We start from the raw sequence: 15,585 nt of genomic DNA, 5'->3' as shown, positions 1-15,585 counted from the left end.
ATGAAAGATTCGATTAAGGAATTTTTATGAAATTATGTTAAATAATTACTTAGACAATAATCAGATAAACTTACTCCAGCTTATAATCCTTTTCAAGGGGGATATTTTGTGGCCATTTTCGGCTGGGCGTACGAACATATGCGAGTGCTACAGCAGACTGTATCGTAAAGGATTACCGTTTTTAGCTTTTTAACCGGAAAAATTGACGAGATACTTTTATTTATAACCTGAGCTAATACTTCGATCAAAAACTGGGGGAGATTTGGCAACCCTACTCTTTACCTATAGGTTATAGTTTGCCCTATACATATACAGTTACAAAAAATTAACAAATTTAACATTATCTAACGGAACATGCGAAAAAGTGAATCGACATTAGCTGTGAAAACTCTGGTTAGAAATCCAGAACAGCCAGTACCGAAAACAATTGGCGTTATACCTTCGAAAGAGACTAATTCAAGTGAAATTGGTGTAAATTCGACGAGCTCCACTAATTTTCCCAATAAAGTCGTCGGTTATAAAAGTAAACCACAAGTCAAGTTTAATGTACCTGAAAGGTACAGTTCTCTCAAACTATCAAGGAAAATCGATGAAATCAAGAATCCTAGAAAAAGCAAAACTATGCCAGATCTAACCAAATCGACTGCAGATGAGAAAGTATGAATATACCCATAGGAAACGTTTATCACCATACAATTTCTTTCAGTTGGGCAGACAGATGAACTTCTCGCACACCGAAAGGGTGTTTGAGGACTTAATACCGTTAGCAGGGTTTGAAGGAAAAGAACAACCTCGTATTGCTCCCAGGAATGTAAATGATGCGACGAGAGACAAAGAGCCGGTTTTAGCAGACTACCTAGAACCTATAAAATCCAGAAGCTATTTATGCAAACCGAGAGTATTTGATCTCGTCGAGGACGAGGAAGAAAATGGCCCGATACGTAACGGACTAGACCTGTATAAATACATGCAAATATTTGATGGCTTCTGATTAGTATCCACTAAATCAGATGACACTAACAAATAGGCTGATTGTTTCTATTTAATGCATTAAAACAAAATACAATTAAATCTTATTGAACGCAGCTACGTCAACTGATTGAACAAAGTCCTCGAAATCCTGGATTTTCTCAGTTAGTTCATCAATTGAGACTTTGGCGTCTTCGACTACACACATGATCTGCAGCTTGTTAATGCCGTAACCCACTGGTACAAGCTTTGAAGCTCCCCAGAGAAGACCATCCATTACAATAGTTCTCACGTTGCTCTCAAGCTCTTTCATATTGGTTTCATCATCCCAAGGTTTAACATCAAGAATGACACTGGACTTGGCGATGAGTTCGGGCTTTTTCGATTTCTTCTCTGCGTATGCCTTCAGTCTTTCCTCACGCAGCTTGTCCGCTTCGGCATCTTCCTCTTCATCAGACCCAAATAGATCCACATCATCATCGTCATCGGCAGGGGCAGCTTTAGCAGGAGCTGTAGTGGGTTTGCCTGCCGACAAAGGCGAAGCGCCAAAACTTTTCAGCTCTTCCGCACTGAAGGATTTGATATGGTTGTACCAACGGAGTGCATTTGCTTGACTTGATGATGGTGCCTTGGCTATCTGGTTAAAAGCATCGACATCGGCTTGGGACGGTTGGTACCTGTTAAGAATACATATTTTGTGAAATAATGCCCAGAATATCAAGGGTATAAGGCATAAGGCATAAGGCTCTTAACACAGTCAGACAGACGACAGAGCCTTACTAAGGTCACCGTGTGCGCAATCTAACCTCAACTGACTATTTTAAGAGATAATGCAACTATGCTTACCCAGAGACGTAACTTTTATCCTCGAGGAAGCTGTTCAGAGCATTAACTCCTTGTTCGGTTTTGAGATTGCCAAAAGCCATTTTTTGGATTGATTTGAGAAATTGTAACGAAAAGATAACGGCAGCTGGCTGCTCAATCGTGACGAGAAAAGAATCTCTGAAGGAATGTCACATCACATATCACATTGGATGTTGCCACTATGATATGTAAATTTTTAGTAGTAAGTGGTTTTTCCATTTTAAAACTGTTTTAAGGATTAGATGCTCTGTTTAAGTTGCTAAAATATTTTGTCGAAAACAAATTTTCTTTTTTCATGAAGACATATTTTGCCTATTACTATTTATTAACTAAACTGTGATAGAATTGTTACTGAATGGTAATAAAGCAAAGTATTATCTTGCAGAGAAAATCTGCATTTTGGCAATGTGCTATTAACATTAAACTCTATTGTCATTTTTCAATTATTGCAAAATTGCCAAATGTGTTTGAAAACCGCTATCGAAATGCCTAGAGGAAAGTAATTAAATTTGCATTAAAACATTTCACTTAATTATTACAAATTTTCTTCTAATATAAAGTTCATGAGCTGTTCTCTATCAAATAATTTTCATATTGAAGAGAAAGAAGAGGAATTTTCAAAAACGCTCATAACCTGTTTCATCTTATTTCATTACCATTGCGACGTTTTCTTGATTTTCTTGATTTTTTGCAACTTTGAAACTCGGAAAATCTGAAATGTAATGGCAGAAAATAACAAAGAGTCTGAGGTGCAACATAAGACTGCTAAACCAAAGAGACAGAACAGGCCTTTGAACCCAAATTTAGTGTTTCGTAAGAGACAGCCCCAAAAGCCTGAAACTGCTTCGAATGTTATCTATGTGAGCACCAAAACAAGCAGCAAGGTATCCATCTAGTAGTATTACTTAACTATTTTAAGTAGATTTTTTTTATTTAAAATGGTCCATTGCATTGGACAATGCATGAGTAACTATCTCGGAGAAAGGACACTGCATTCTTCAACCTCTATTATCTTAGGAAATGTCCCTAATACTAATTATTTCCTTCTACAAACCTTCACTTCTGAAGAATACACCAATATATTCAGTCAAGACATTCAATATTTTCTTGCATGTGATTTAATTATCAAACACGCCTCACGAGGCGAAGGACAGAAAACTTCTAATATTCTCCACCGGATCACAAACAAAAGCAAATGCTTCGAAATCCTCAACACGCAATGGCCAAAAACTCATCCAATAACCGCCTCTCTATAGAAAATTCCCACTTCTTCAGCGGGGATCAGAAGTCTGACAATTTGCATTAACAACCCTTTAAACTTTACTTTCCATACCGGGGTGTTCTGAAGCAATATTTAGAAACATCGATAGCCAATGGCTTATTAGCTAAGCCTTAGAAGGGACCTTAAACCAGGTTTCTATTTATTATCTCAGGAACTTGTCAAGATAAAATAAATTATTTGAAATAAAGAAATGGTAGTTCTAATGAGGCTTATTTCACTTATTTCGTAGGCACTTTTAGAAGCTTGTTCGAAACTGATCATCAACAATGAGCAGGAAATTATCATATATTGCTTAGGAGCTGCTATTCAACGGGGCATACTGTTGGCTCTCCAGTTGTGTGAAAAACACATCAGTTACCAATATCACACTAAAACTTTTTCCACAACACTTATAGGTTGGTATATTCTTATACAGAGTGGTGACACCAAGATGGGAAGGATAATTTTGAAATAATTTGGCATCAATAGTGGCCATCCATTAAAAATGTTGACCTAACACAGGGTCTTCCCAAAAATCCGTGGCATATCAAACTTTTTTAAAGTAACATCCTCTTAAGCATAATTTTACTTTGAATCACAAGTTACTAATTAAATCGGAATCTTCCAGCACCTCTTGGTTGCACCATTCTGTATAGGTACTCTCTTTGTATACTTTTTCTCGTATTATGCAATTCTCTGTTGCAATACGAGTTTTTCTGTAGCTAATTAATGTGTGGTTGTATTATAGATGATCTGGAACCAGTTGTTGATGATGCAGATTACGAAATGCAAAAGAGATTCAACTCTGCCTTAAGAATCCGAGTATTTAGAACAGATCTTCTGAAACAAGCCGGAGGCTCTGAACCAGTGGAATCTACATAATAACAACCAGTTCATTGCCCCCTTTACGTGCATTAGTGATTAGTAATATGTTTTTCACAATAGAGGAGATGGTAAAATGGTTGGGGCTTACAGTGTTTGAAATATGGATCACCCTCTTGTCCTTATTGACTTTCACTATAATGCTGGCTGTGAAATTCGATCCCGACATAGAGTTTTATAATAATGATTGGTGGCTGATTTTTCTCCCGCTCTTTGTAGGAGATGCTCTTAACGCCTACTTCTGCATTATTGTTTTCATACGAATGATTATGGAGACCACACTGAAATTCTGCATAATGAAGTTGTGTTGGTCGGTGACCTTTTTAAGTCTCGTATTTGTTTTTAAGTTTTTGCTTTGTAAAAAGTTCCTAATTCAGATTAGTTTAGATTATTCAGAGGTATTTGCGCCGGTGTATATTTTATTGCAGTTAATTGCTGTTCGTGCATGCCAACAGAGTTAACTATTTTCGTTATAACTAATCGGGAATAGGATAGTGATTCAGTGCGCGAAAGTCTAAACTGTAAAAGTGGACGGTTTCCGAAATACAGTTTCACAAATCTAAGAAAATAATTAGTTTGTTCATAATGCAGATTATTTTGAATGCCATCTGCATAATATTTTGAAGCGAGTGGTTTTTTGGGGCGCAATCTTAAAGTTGTTTATCATTTTCTATGCACATTGAAGTATGCTCTTAATAACTAACTGCATTTTTTAAAAATTGATTGTTTTTATTAAAAGTTTGAAGTGATCTCTCATTTTCAGATTTAATCTTTGCTGTCATTACAAAGACTGAATATGAAAATACGTTCAAACTGCCTTTCTGTGAAACTGTATAAATAGTAACATCCCTATAGAGATGCAGTGAATTTTAAACATCAAGTATCTCGAGAAGGGATGCTTTAAGAGACAGATAAAATACCCGTAGATACACAAATATGGTCATAAATATTTGTTACAGCCGGACGTTAAAAATATGCTCTTTTAACGAGCATTTGGATATGCCTGAATGAACACAGAAAATTAATTATGATATTATTTTCAATAGGCTTTTAGAGACACCCTGTATTACTTGCGCTATTCACTTTTTTATCATTCCATGAAACATGTCCTCCATATGGGTGATGTATGTTGATTAGTAATTACGTTATATTATAATACAAAGGGGTTCATGAGAAAGCAGCCATAATTTACGTTTGAAAGTTTGTATATAGCAAAAAACATGTATTTGTATATAAAGTCAAAAATGCAAAGTGATAAAACTTCAATACGCAAGAAATCAATAGATAAAAATACATCTGATATTTACAATTTAAAAAAAAATAACTGCGTCTTGTAAAAGTTTGTCATTTTGGATATTTTTGTTTAACGTTCAACAGCTTGTATATGTATGTATTCGCAAAATAAATATTTTTGAGCTATCGTTAATCTCTCAGATTAATATAATGTGTAACGAATGCTTTTTCCTCATCAAATATCTTCTAAACATTTTGTAAACTATTGCCAAGAACAGCTGATGGCTGAGTACACATTAAAGGAACATAAGCAACTTTTAAGATCGTTTTGCTAGGAACAAGCTCTAACACCAAACATGAAAAACCAGTTGAAGGTTTTTTAGAATTCATTAGAATTGCTAATCATTAAGTGAGGCAACAATGTCTAAATATACATGGTGATTTAAAATAGGCGTCATTCATACGGAAATACACAAAAAATAGTAACACTTAAAATGTTAAAAAAAAACTGAAAGATGAGCAAAAAACGAAATCAGAAATTTGGCCAACAATCTATTGGCTCAATTTGCACATGTTGGTTTTGTTGATTAAGTTCAAAATCAACGAAAGTTGACCAAGCAAAACAGATCGGATCGGTAGAGAGCAGCGCTTCTGTAAGCCATTCCTTAATACAAAATTTAAAAAATAAAAGTTCGAAATCAAGGAAAACCTGATCAAAACATTAAATAGCTTGCCATGCATGGTATTAGTGCTTGTTTCATTCGAACGCGAAATTGTCGCACCTGGAATAACCGCCAATTTTCTTAATTTTTAGTTAATAAATATTGTTTGCTACGCGAATCTAGAAAGCGTGCTGGAATTACTACTCAAATAGTTAGTTAATGGTGTCAACAGCATAAGGTAAGAAAACCTACCAGGACTATTTCATTGAAAGGATATTATATAGAACTAGTAAGATAGTAATTGCTTTTTGTACTATGTAGCTTTAAATTGTTCAAAAAAATGTTCTTTCAGGCATTAAATGAGGTTTTTTCTCTGAATGGTAAGAAATTGTGGGACTTTTTTACTTACCCTTTAACTTTTGCAAATTTTTCAAATTGTCAGTTTCTTTGCCCATGATTTTGGAATAAGCCCTAGAAATTTTCTACTGTGGACTTGATCTTCATGTCACAATAATACTCTGATTTACATCAAATCGCTTTGTAAAAGCTTTCAAATCGCTTCAATATAAGCAATATTTATTAGTTTCAAAAATAATCGTAATAAAATAAATGTAATGAACTGTCTAAATTTTGACCGGAACAGACTTGACTCTACATGCGCAGTTGACAGTTTCAAGGCATCACAACAAGTTATTTTCCTTTTAGGTTAGGGCGTATGACAGTGTTGATCAAGAGTTACCAAATATTTAATTTCTTCAATTTCTATCAATTACTCTTATTCCCTAATAAGTTTCAATGGTTAGAAGGTAAGCTGCATGTTTTTTTCACGTTAATTCAATTGATTTTTATAACATATTATCAAATGTTTTGTTAATCTTCAGCCCAGAGCGAAGATCTCGCCGATCTAGATCCAGAAGTAAAGAACGGTCCACTAAAAGTAGTCGTAGAAGGAGCAGGTCTCGAGATCGGGACAGGCGAAGAAGTCGCTCAAAAGATAAGGTTACCAGTGAGAGAAATAGGTCAAGAGACAGGGGAAGAAACAGGAGCCAGTCTCGGGATAGATTCAGGCGAGATCGGGATAGAAGTAAATCTAGAGATAGGGATAGAGACAGGGGCAGGGATCATAGAGATAGAAGGTCAGTCAGTAGCTTGGATACAGGCATTATTATTCAGCAAAGTGATTGGTTGGCTTTGAGATCTATTAGAGGAAGCTTTGAGGTGTCTTGCACCGGGAAGTCAGCTAGCCAGTTAATGTTCATTGTTGAATAATAACACAATGATCCAAATTAATCCAATAAAGGCAAATGGTGCCAACACACTTTAAACAATCTAAAACATCACAAAAAGGACGAATTATTAATATGCAAGATTGGATGGTTATTGGAACAACTGGTGAAATGGGGTGATACCTACTGTTTTGCGAATAATTCGGAAGCTGATGCACATAAGAAAAAATGCAAGTCAATAAAGTTTCTAAATTAAGTCAAAAATGAAAAAGAAAACCATTTAGATTCAATTAGCGTACAAGGACGAACCACGTAGTAAAAGATTATGTGAGTCCTAAAACATACCGCTCTGTACATTCTTATAACCGTTTATTCTTTTACAATTCGACGAATTGAGATACCCCCTTGATATTAAGATTCTATAATCTAATAAGATCTTCTCAAAAGCGGCAAGCAACGGGAATGCAAAATGATATTTATAACAATGATTTTCTGTATCTCGGGAGCAAACGATTGCTTACATGAACTTTCTTATATATTTTGTATGTGCTTTCACTTAATTTATACGATTGTTCCAAAAACCATCCAATTGTATCCGTCTTGCCCATCAATCCGTCGCCTTTATGTCCAATAGTAAGTTTTTTACACAAAAAAACTCATATTAGTTAAACGCTCCAATATTAGTGGTTTAAATTTGTGTTTTGTAATAAAAAACATCAGTAAAAAATCTAAAAACGTACACTAGCCAATAAATTAAGAAAAAATGTACTGGTCAATATAAGTAGCAAAACAAGTCAAAGTAGCAAGAAATCAGTTTTGGTGACATAGATCATATCATCATATAGCTCTTTGATTAGTCAAATACAAAAAATTCAAGCTTTTATTAATGTTTATCATAATACATGTTCTTGAAGAATTCGGTTTTTTCGTGTGTAAAACAATGGGGTTTAAATGTGCTCTGAAATTGCCATTTTTCTCAATTTACAGTTTGCGCTTTCAGTATGTTAAATGTACATTTGACGAGCCATACTATAAAATGTAGTTCTATTTCTGAACGAACAGCATGCTGAATCATTTTATATATTACTTGAATGCTTGTTATTTGATGTGTTTGCAGAGCTGGAAGTAAAGACAGGAAAAAAAGAAAAAACTCTAGATCGCGAACACCAGAAAAAAAAGATGATTCGGGGTTGTCGTTTGATCCTGCAAACTTGGATAAGGTTAGTATTAAAATTGTCCCCTTAGTTACAGGTAAGTGATTTAAAAAAATCAACACCTTCTAGGAAGAAGAGCAAAAAAAACTGGAATTAGAGATGCAAAAGCGGCGAGAACGAATAGAGCGATGGAGGGCTGAAAGAAAAAAAAAAGAGCAGGACTCTGTGAAGAAGGAATCTAAATCGGATTCCTCAAATTCATCACAAGTATGGACATTTTGTATTTTAGTTTAATTTCGAAACGGTTATTTCTTTTTCATTTTAAAATTGCTTTTAAAGCAATTTTGGTGAAATGAATTAAAATCTGGATTAACTTGTTTCGCTCCTTTTATAGGGAGCAATAAAGAAATGGTCTTTAGAAGATGATTCTGAAGATGAGGATAAAATGGATGATAAGTCGGAGGTGAAAAAAGAGGAAGAAACCGTCAAGGAAGAAAATGGAAAAGTCGAGGAGGTTGAGAAGAAAGAGGAGCCAGAAGAGAAACCCACAATTGACACTGAAAAAATGGAAGAAGATGATGAAGAAGAGGATGACGATGACGTCGATCCTCTGGACGCATTTATGCAAGGTATAAACATTAGTTTATTCCGTAAAATCGATTATTAAATATATAGTTAAAATTGCTAGGTGTACAAGAGGAAGTAAGAAACATTAATAAAATCCATGTGAAAAAGGGCAATAAAAATGGGTCTTCCAAAAAAGGGTCACTTGTAATTGTGACTGGGGTGGCAAAGAAAAAGGTAGACAAAAATAAAGGAGAACTTATTGAGCAAAATCAAGATGGATTGGAGTAAGTGATTAATCAGCTAATTAGGAAAAATTATATTAACAAGACAATTTGCACAAACAAGCACTATTCTGCTCAACTACCGTCTACCGTTTATTAAATTAATTTCAGATATTCTTCAGAGGAAGAAGCAGAAGATTTGAAAGATACAGCAGCGAATATAGCAAATAAACAAAGGAAAGATTTAGCTCGAATAGACCACAATAATATTACATATGTTTCATTTAGGAAGAATTTCTATGTAGAAGTTCCAGAAATAGGCAAAATGACTAATGTAGAGGTAGATGCATATAAGGAAGAATTAGAAGGAATTAGAGTCAAAGGTATGCATGAAATGTACTTTGGAAAATAAATGTACATAAAAATGTTCACTATACAGGTAAAGGATGCCCAAAGCCAATAAAAACATGGGCGCAATGTGGAGTTTCAACTAAAGAGCTCAATGTTTTAAAGAGGATGGGCTTCGACAAGCCTACGCCAATTCAAACACAAGCGATTCCCGCTATAATGTCTGGAAGAGATCTTATCGGCATAGCGAAAACTGGTAGGTATAATAAGACGAATTAATGGAATGGACTGTTGATATTTATTGTTACTTGTTTCTGTACTTTTTTTTTCTTTATTTAGGAAGCGGCAAAACTCTAGCTTTCCTGTTACCGATGTTTCGACATATACTCGATCAGCCTCCACTGGAGGAAACCGATGGGCCTATCGCAATAATCATGACTCCCACTCGGGAGTTGTGCATGCAAATAGGCAAAGATATCAAGAAGTTTACAAAAAGTTTAAATTTATATGCAGTGTGCGTGTATGGAGGTACGGGAATATCCGAGCAAATTGCAGAATTGAAGCGAGGTAAGGCATTTTACATACTTTTGCTATTGTAAAAGCGTAGTTGCTGTATGGTATAATCTGCGTTTATTCCATTTCTGTTGAGAGATTGGACGTTACTAAGTAGTAATTTTTTTATCTAAATGTTTGTAAACTATTTAGGTGCCGAGATTATAGTCTGTACCCCTGGCCGCATGATCGATATGTTGGCAGCAAATAGTGGAAAAGTTACAAATTTAAGACGAGTTACTTACATAGTTTTGGATGAAGCTGATAGAATGTTTGATATGGGATTTGAACCGCAGGTAAATTATTTTTGCCAACTAAATGTCCATTTTGCAATTTCTTTATTATGTGTCTATTTTCTATTGTTTTAATTGGGTTTTAAATGTTTAATTAACTATTTTTTTGGATTAATTTGCTTCAAAACTTTAAAATATCTTCTTCTCTACCATCATCTACATTTTGTTTTCTAACTCTGTTTTAGGTAATGAGAATCATAGACAATGTGCGCCCAGATAGGCAAACTGTTATGTTTAGTGCAACTTTTCCAAGGCAAATGGAAGCTCTGGCACGCAGGATTTTAATGAAACCTATCGAGGTTCAAGTGGGAGGGCGATCAGTTGTTTGTCAAGAGGTATAACAATTTAGATACGGAATCAAAAATACATGAAAAGTCAGGTTAAATTGTAGTGATCAATGTTGCGAATATAGTTCAATTTGTGCTAAAATGGGGATATTGTTTACTCACTTATAATCACATATTTTAAGAAAAAGCATTACATTTTGTGTTTTAATTAAGTGCATTTGTTCTTAGGTTGAGCAACACGTAGTTGTATTAGAAGAAGAGCAAAAATTCTTGAAACTTTTGGAGCTTTTAGGACTTTTTCAAGAGCAAGGAAGTATTATTATTTTTGTGGATAAGCAAGAAAATGCGGATATTTTGCTGAAAGAATTAATGAGGGCATCATATAATTGCATGAGCTTACACGGAGGTATAGATCAGTTTGATAGGTAAGATTTGGAATCTGATTATTTGAAAGGACGCAAAACTATGAGGAAAGTAACTACTTTTTAGGGATTCCACGATTGTTGACTTCAAGTCTGGAAAAATAAAATTATTAGTGGCCACTTCGGTAGCTGCAAGAGGTCTTGATGTGAAACAACTAATTTTGGTTGTTAATTACGATTGCCCAAACCATTATGAAGATTATGTGCATAGGTAAAGTGTCCAAAAGAAAACCCAATATTTTATATTTTGAAATAAAAAAAACTTGGCATAAATGTGGCTTATTCTGAAAATATATTTTTTTTATTCCAGATGTGGAAGAACGGGGAGGGCTGGAAATAAAGGGTTCGCCTACACTTTTATTACTCCTGAACAGGGCAGATATGCGGGCGATATAATTTGGGCCCTTGAGTTAGCAACTCTCCATGTGCCTGAAACCTTGAGGAAGTTGTGGGATGATTACAAATCGAAATTAGAATCAGAAGGTAACAGTTAAATCGTTAAATTTAATTAGCTCGTAATTTTTTTACTCAAATATTAATTCTAACAGTAAGCGGCGCGTAGCCAGAAACAATCAGTTGTAGATCGTAAGTAGATCGAATATAATGTAATTTTTTTAAAGGAAAAAGAGTGCATACTGGGGGTGGTTTTAGCGGCAAAGGTTTTAAGTTTGACGAGAACGAAGCTGCAGCTGTAAATGAGCGGAAAAAGTTCCAGAAGGCTGCTTTAGGTTTGCAAGACAGCGACGATGAAGACTTGGAACAGGACATTGACCAGCAAATTGAAAGCATGTTTGCAACCAAACGAACTGTAAAAGAAATTAAGGCTCCTCTCGGTGAGTTAGGCTTACATTTTTTCGATCTAGTTTATTAATTTATATTGCAACCTTTAAAATAATTGTTCTTATAGGAATTAGCCCAGCAGCTGCAGCTGCTGCCGCCCAAGCGTCGGCGAATTCTAGCGGGTCAGCTGTTAATAAACTGGAATTGGCTAAGAAGCTTGCGTCGAAAATCACGTTTACGAAAAGTACAAATTTTGATGCCAAATTCGCTACGCAACAAGCCGCTGAGTCTATTCTCAAAGGTAATTATTGTCTTTATTTAGAATATATTCGTCCTTTTTAATAGGTAGTAGCCAATTAATAACATCTCCCAAACACAGTGGGTTATTTTACAAAACTATGCCTATATGTAGGTAGCAGTTCTGCACTTCCAATAACAGCAAAGACGGTGGCTGAGCAGCTAGCGGCGAAACTGAACAACAAATTGAACTACCAGCCCAAAGACGATGAAGATCGTATGGACGAAGACACCGAACAGACGTTTAGAAAGTATGAAGAAGAGTTGGAAATTAATGACTTCCCACAACAAGCCAGATGGAGAGTTACATCAAAGGTAAGTTTTCAGTTAAAAAACTATACATTTTTTTGCCTTACTACCATATGCAAGGTTTATTAAAAATTATTTTAGTTTAGTAAGAATCCACTTATTGAGTGGTACCGTCCAAAATGGACATTTTAACAGTATTTATTCTATCAATCGGTTTGCAATTACTTTTTTTGCAAAACATATTTTTTTGATGCTCAGTGTGACAATATAATATGACGCAATTATTTAAAAATTTAATAATACAACTAAAGCGTATATAAAAGTTGTTATACTGATTTTAGTAGTCATTACAAAAGAGGATTTATTGATTAAAAGATCTTGGTTACTTCTTGGCAATTTTACGCCGTTGTGGTGTGTTTGCGCGGGTGAAGAGTGTATTTTTCTCCAGATGTGAATTATTGGAAATATATTGGAATGTTTTAAACAGTTCTAACAAAAGGTCAATTTATGTGTTTATGTTTATATGCATAAAGTTCCTCTGAAGTTTATAAGGGATTCAATAACGCTGCCACAACGTATACATGATGAAGTTCGAATAGTTTATATCATGATTCATAGTGGGATGATAATCACTTAATCAAGAAATTTAAATATGGAAATATAACAGTTGACTTTGGCGATTTTGCAAATAAATAAATATTAGGCAATGTTTTTTTTGTTAAGTTACTTAAAATGATTAAGCAATCTTATGAGATAGTTTCAATTATTGTCAATATATTGTCCAATAACTGATAAACGCGGATGTTATTTCCATTGGACGCTTTCTGTTTTATATTGTTGCTATGAAGAACATTATTTATGAGACAAAGTTTTTAGATTGCGAATATTTTAATAAGCGAAAAATATAAATATTATTACAAAGTGAAAAATGTAAACAGAACTGTAAACACATACCAGACAAGACGTGTGATAATATTTATCGAATTAATAATTATATGGGAAAGTTTCCAAAGTATTTGTGGATATGCACAGGCTCGACACAAAAACAAGTTATAAATTATTAAGTTCTTTTTGTTTACTTAATTAATCAAAATTGAAGGGGTTAGAAGCAAAACCGTCACAAAAAAGGTTTATTTAGAAAAATTAATCGTCAAAGTTTTGTTTTTATTTTTTTTAGTAGAAGACCAGAAAGCCTATACTTCTTTATTACATTTATTTTCCATTGGTTAATATTGATTGTTCTTTTTCGAGTTTGTTTAGGGGCTACTAAAATAGAAATTTAACCTTACGTCTCGTTACATTCTAATCCATAAACTCTACCCACAGTAATTGCTAACCACTACTACGTAGCTTTATAATCTTATATAAATATAATGTTATATAAATCTGATATGGAATTATCACTTCTATGAGTTTCATCTTCACTTGGTATCAAATCAGAGTCCTCGTCCGTGGCATATGGGTCTGTTTCTGAGTCTAAATAAGTAATATCATTGTCTCAAAATAATATTTTTTATACTTACCAATATTTTTGTTAATCCAAAAGACATCGATTGAAAATAAAAATATAATTGATCACTTAATCTCTGTGATTAAATTTTGTAATATTCTAACAAAAATGCATTCAGGAGCAAAACAAGTGCCACTTAGGCGTTTTTGACTCCAAACGCCTGGCGAGATTCGTTTATATAAAATTTTTTGTTCACCAAAAAGGCCGTCAAGCTATGGTTTTTACCTTGGCGATTTTACTATCAAATAGAAGCAAATATGGAGAACACGAGTTAAGACTCAAGTCAGTTTTGCAAAATATTGCACTTAGGCGGTTTTGCTTCTACTCCCTTCAATTATATTTTGCGAGTAAACATTTTCTTCAAAAAAATCGATCTGTTTGTTTCAGGAGGCATTAGCACAAATTTCTGAATATTCAGAAGCCGGTATCACCGTGAGAGGTACTTATGTTCCGACTGGAAAAGCACCCCCAGAAGGGGAGCGCAAGTTATATCTTGCAATTGAAAGTACTTCAGATATGGCAGTTTCCAAAGCCAAATCGGAGATCACCAGATTAATCAAGGAGGAATTGCTCAAGCTGCAGACGTCCGGGCACCACATGATTAACAAAAATAGATACAAAGTAATTTAAAATTTTCCAATGATTATATTCAGGTATTCAGTGTCTTTATTAGACACACTCGGATTTCAAATGCTTCGATTTTATCGACAATGTTTGAGTACATTCTTTTGGTTTTATCGATCAATACGCGTTATATATTGTTGAGGTGTTTGTGTATAACTTTACCACTTAAGAAAGTTTGTGCACTGTACATTAATATCTATACTATGTACAATATATACAGACATTTTTCCTAATTGAACCTCTATTTAAATTGTGCGCGATTAAATTTAATACAATCTGCAATGTAAAAATCGTGTTGACTTTTATGATGTGTAGAAATGAAACATTTTCTATTAAATAAAATTTTAGCTAGAAGTTATTTTTAAATTTCCTTTAGTCATTTCAGGGAACAAGTGACTTGTTCAATCAGTTTCGGTAGTCTGAGGTCATATTTCAGATACCCTTTTGAATGTGTTCTTTTCACATTGAATATCTGAATGCAATTCCAAAGGTGATTGACCTGTCCAATATTAACTCTCTTCTATAATACGCTGGTATTTACCGCTTTTAAGTTTTGTATGTTTAAAATAATATATATACAGGAAAAACCGTGAAGGTGTAAAATATACATGGTTTTATGTTATCATATTTCGGTTCTTTATACATAAAGTCCATTAACTGGTATTTGTGCAGACATGCCGGTTACATCCAGCGATAAAATGGTGTGTTGGTTTTGTTTGGTTGCTGACCGGCTGATAACGTAATTATTAATTATTTTAAAGCGTGACTGACTACTAAATGTTTATATTTTCTTAATCAATTCGTCCGGCAAATGCATCGAACTTTATGTTTTTTTCATTTGTTTGACTTGTTTCTTTTTCAGCTTGTGGAAAACTTTCGCTTAGTTTAATTTAATTAATTCGAAAATATGATAACTTGCGTAAATTTTTGTAATCTTCATCGCATGTTATACTATGTGAGTCGATTAGACTATACAATACATTTCCTATGTTTCCAGGAATATTTTGAATGTTAATCACCGGCTTTATCAATTTTCGTTGGCCTTCGAAAATTTTTTACTAAGACAAGAATTTTTTCGTTGGGTTTTTATTGGATTGTTTGGACGGGTTGAAAAGTGTATTTACCCTGTTTGTCATATTGGGACAATATATATTTCATGTGATAAGAGTCAATACTTAGAAGGC

At 34.1% G+C, this 15,585-nt stretch overlaps 4 protein-coding genes across 5 annotated transcripts; 3 read left to right on the top strand and 1 right to left on the bottom strand.

Moving 5' to 3' along the window:
- LOC109539013 lies at nt 1-1,085 on the top strand. Its single transcript, XM_019906522.2, has 2 exons — nt 1-657; nt 707-1,085. Exons 1-2 carry the CDS (start codon nt 355-357, stop codon nt 989-991), a joined length of 588 nt encoding a protein of 195 aa, XP_019762081.1. The 5' UTR covers nt 1-354; the 3' UTR covers nt 992-1,085.
- On the bottom strand, nt 1,025-2,038 carry LOC109539012 (elongation factor 1-beta'). The gene is made up of 2 exons (XM_019906521.2): nt 1,816-2,038; nt 1,025-1,646 (listed from the first exon to the last, which is right to left on the bottom strand). The coding sequence occupies exons 1-2, from the start codon at nt 1,893-1,895 to the stop codon at nt 1,067-1,069; spliced, it is 660 nt and encodes a 219-aa protein (XP_019762080.1). The 5' UTR covers nt 1,896-2,038; the 3' UTR covers nt 1,025-1,066.
- A 404-nt stretch (nt 2,039-2,442) lies between these two features.
- LOC109538949 (transmembrane protein 203) lies at nt 2,443-5,527 on the top strand. 2 transcript variants are annotated; one of them, XM_019906396.2, is made up of 3 exons: nt 2,443-2,717; nt 3,345-3,510; nt 3,843-5,527. In XM_019906396.2, exon 3 carries the CDS (start codon nt 4,024-4,026, stop codon nt 4,435-4,437), a length of 414 nt encoding a protein of 137 aa, XP_019761955.1. In that variant the 5' UTR covers nt 2,443-2,717; nt 3,345-3,510; nt 3,843-4,023; the 3' UTR covers nt 4,438-5,527. The 2 variants fall into 2 exon arrangements, with proteins under 2 accessions (XP_019761955.1, XP_019761954.2); XM_019906395.2 differs by having other exon boundaries at nt 2,446-2,717; nt 3,843-4,055.
- Nucleotides 5,528-6,538: 1,011 nt separating this feature from the next.
- Nucleotides 6,539-14,755, top strand: LOC109538948 (probable ATP-dependent RNA helicase DDX46). Its single transcript, XM_019906394.2, has 18 exons — nt 6,539-6,677; nt 6,753-7,007; nt 8,215-8,317; nt 8,381-8,518; nt 8,646-8,880; nt 8,940-9,102; nt 9,211-9,422; nt 9,479-9,643; nt 9,727-9,954; nt 10,093-10,235; nt 10,418-10,567; nt 10,748-10,944; nt 11,009-11,152; nt 11,252-11,424; nt 11,562-11,774; nt 11,849-12,022; nt 12,134-12,333; nt 14,165-14,755. The coding sequence occupies exons 1-18, from the start codon at nt 6,667-6,669 to the stop codon at nt 14,405-14,407; spliced, it is 3,147 nt and encodes a 1,048-aa protein (XP_019761953.1). The 5' UTR covers nt 6,539-6,666; the 3' UTR covers nt 14,408-14,755.
- The last annotated feature ends 830 nt before the right edge of the window (nt 14,756-15,585 follow it).

The sequence above is a fragment of the Dendroctonus ponderosae genome, unplaced genomic scaffold, assembly GCF_020466585.1.
Source record: "Dendroctonus ponderosae isolate FM_Combo_2020 unplaced genomic scaffold, Dpon_F_20191213v2 Dpon_F_20191213_2, whole genome shotgun sequence".
NCBI lineage: Eukaryota > Metazoa > Arthropoda > Insecta > Coleoptera > Curculionidae > Dendroctonus > Dendroctonus ponderosae.
This window is presented reverse-complemented; position numbering and strand designations above follow the sequence as displayed.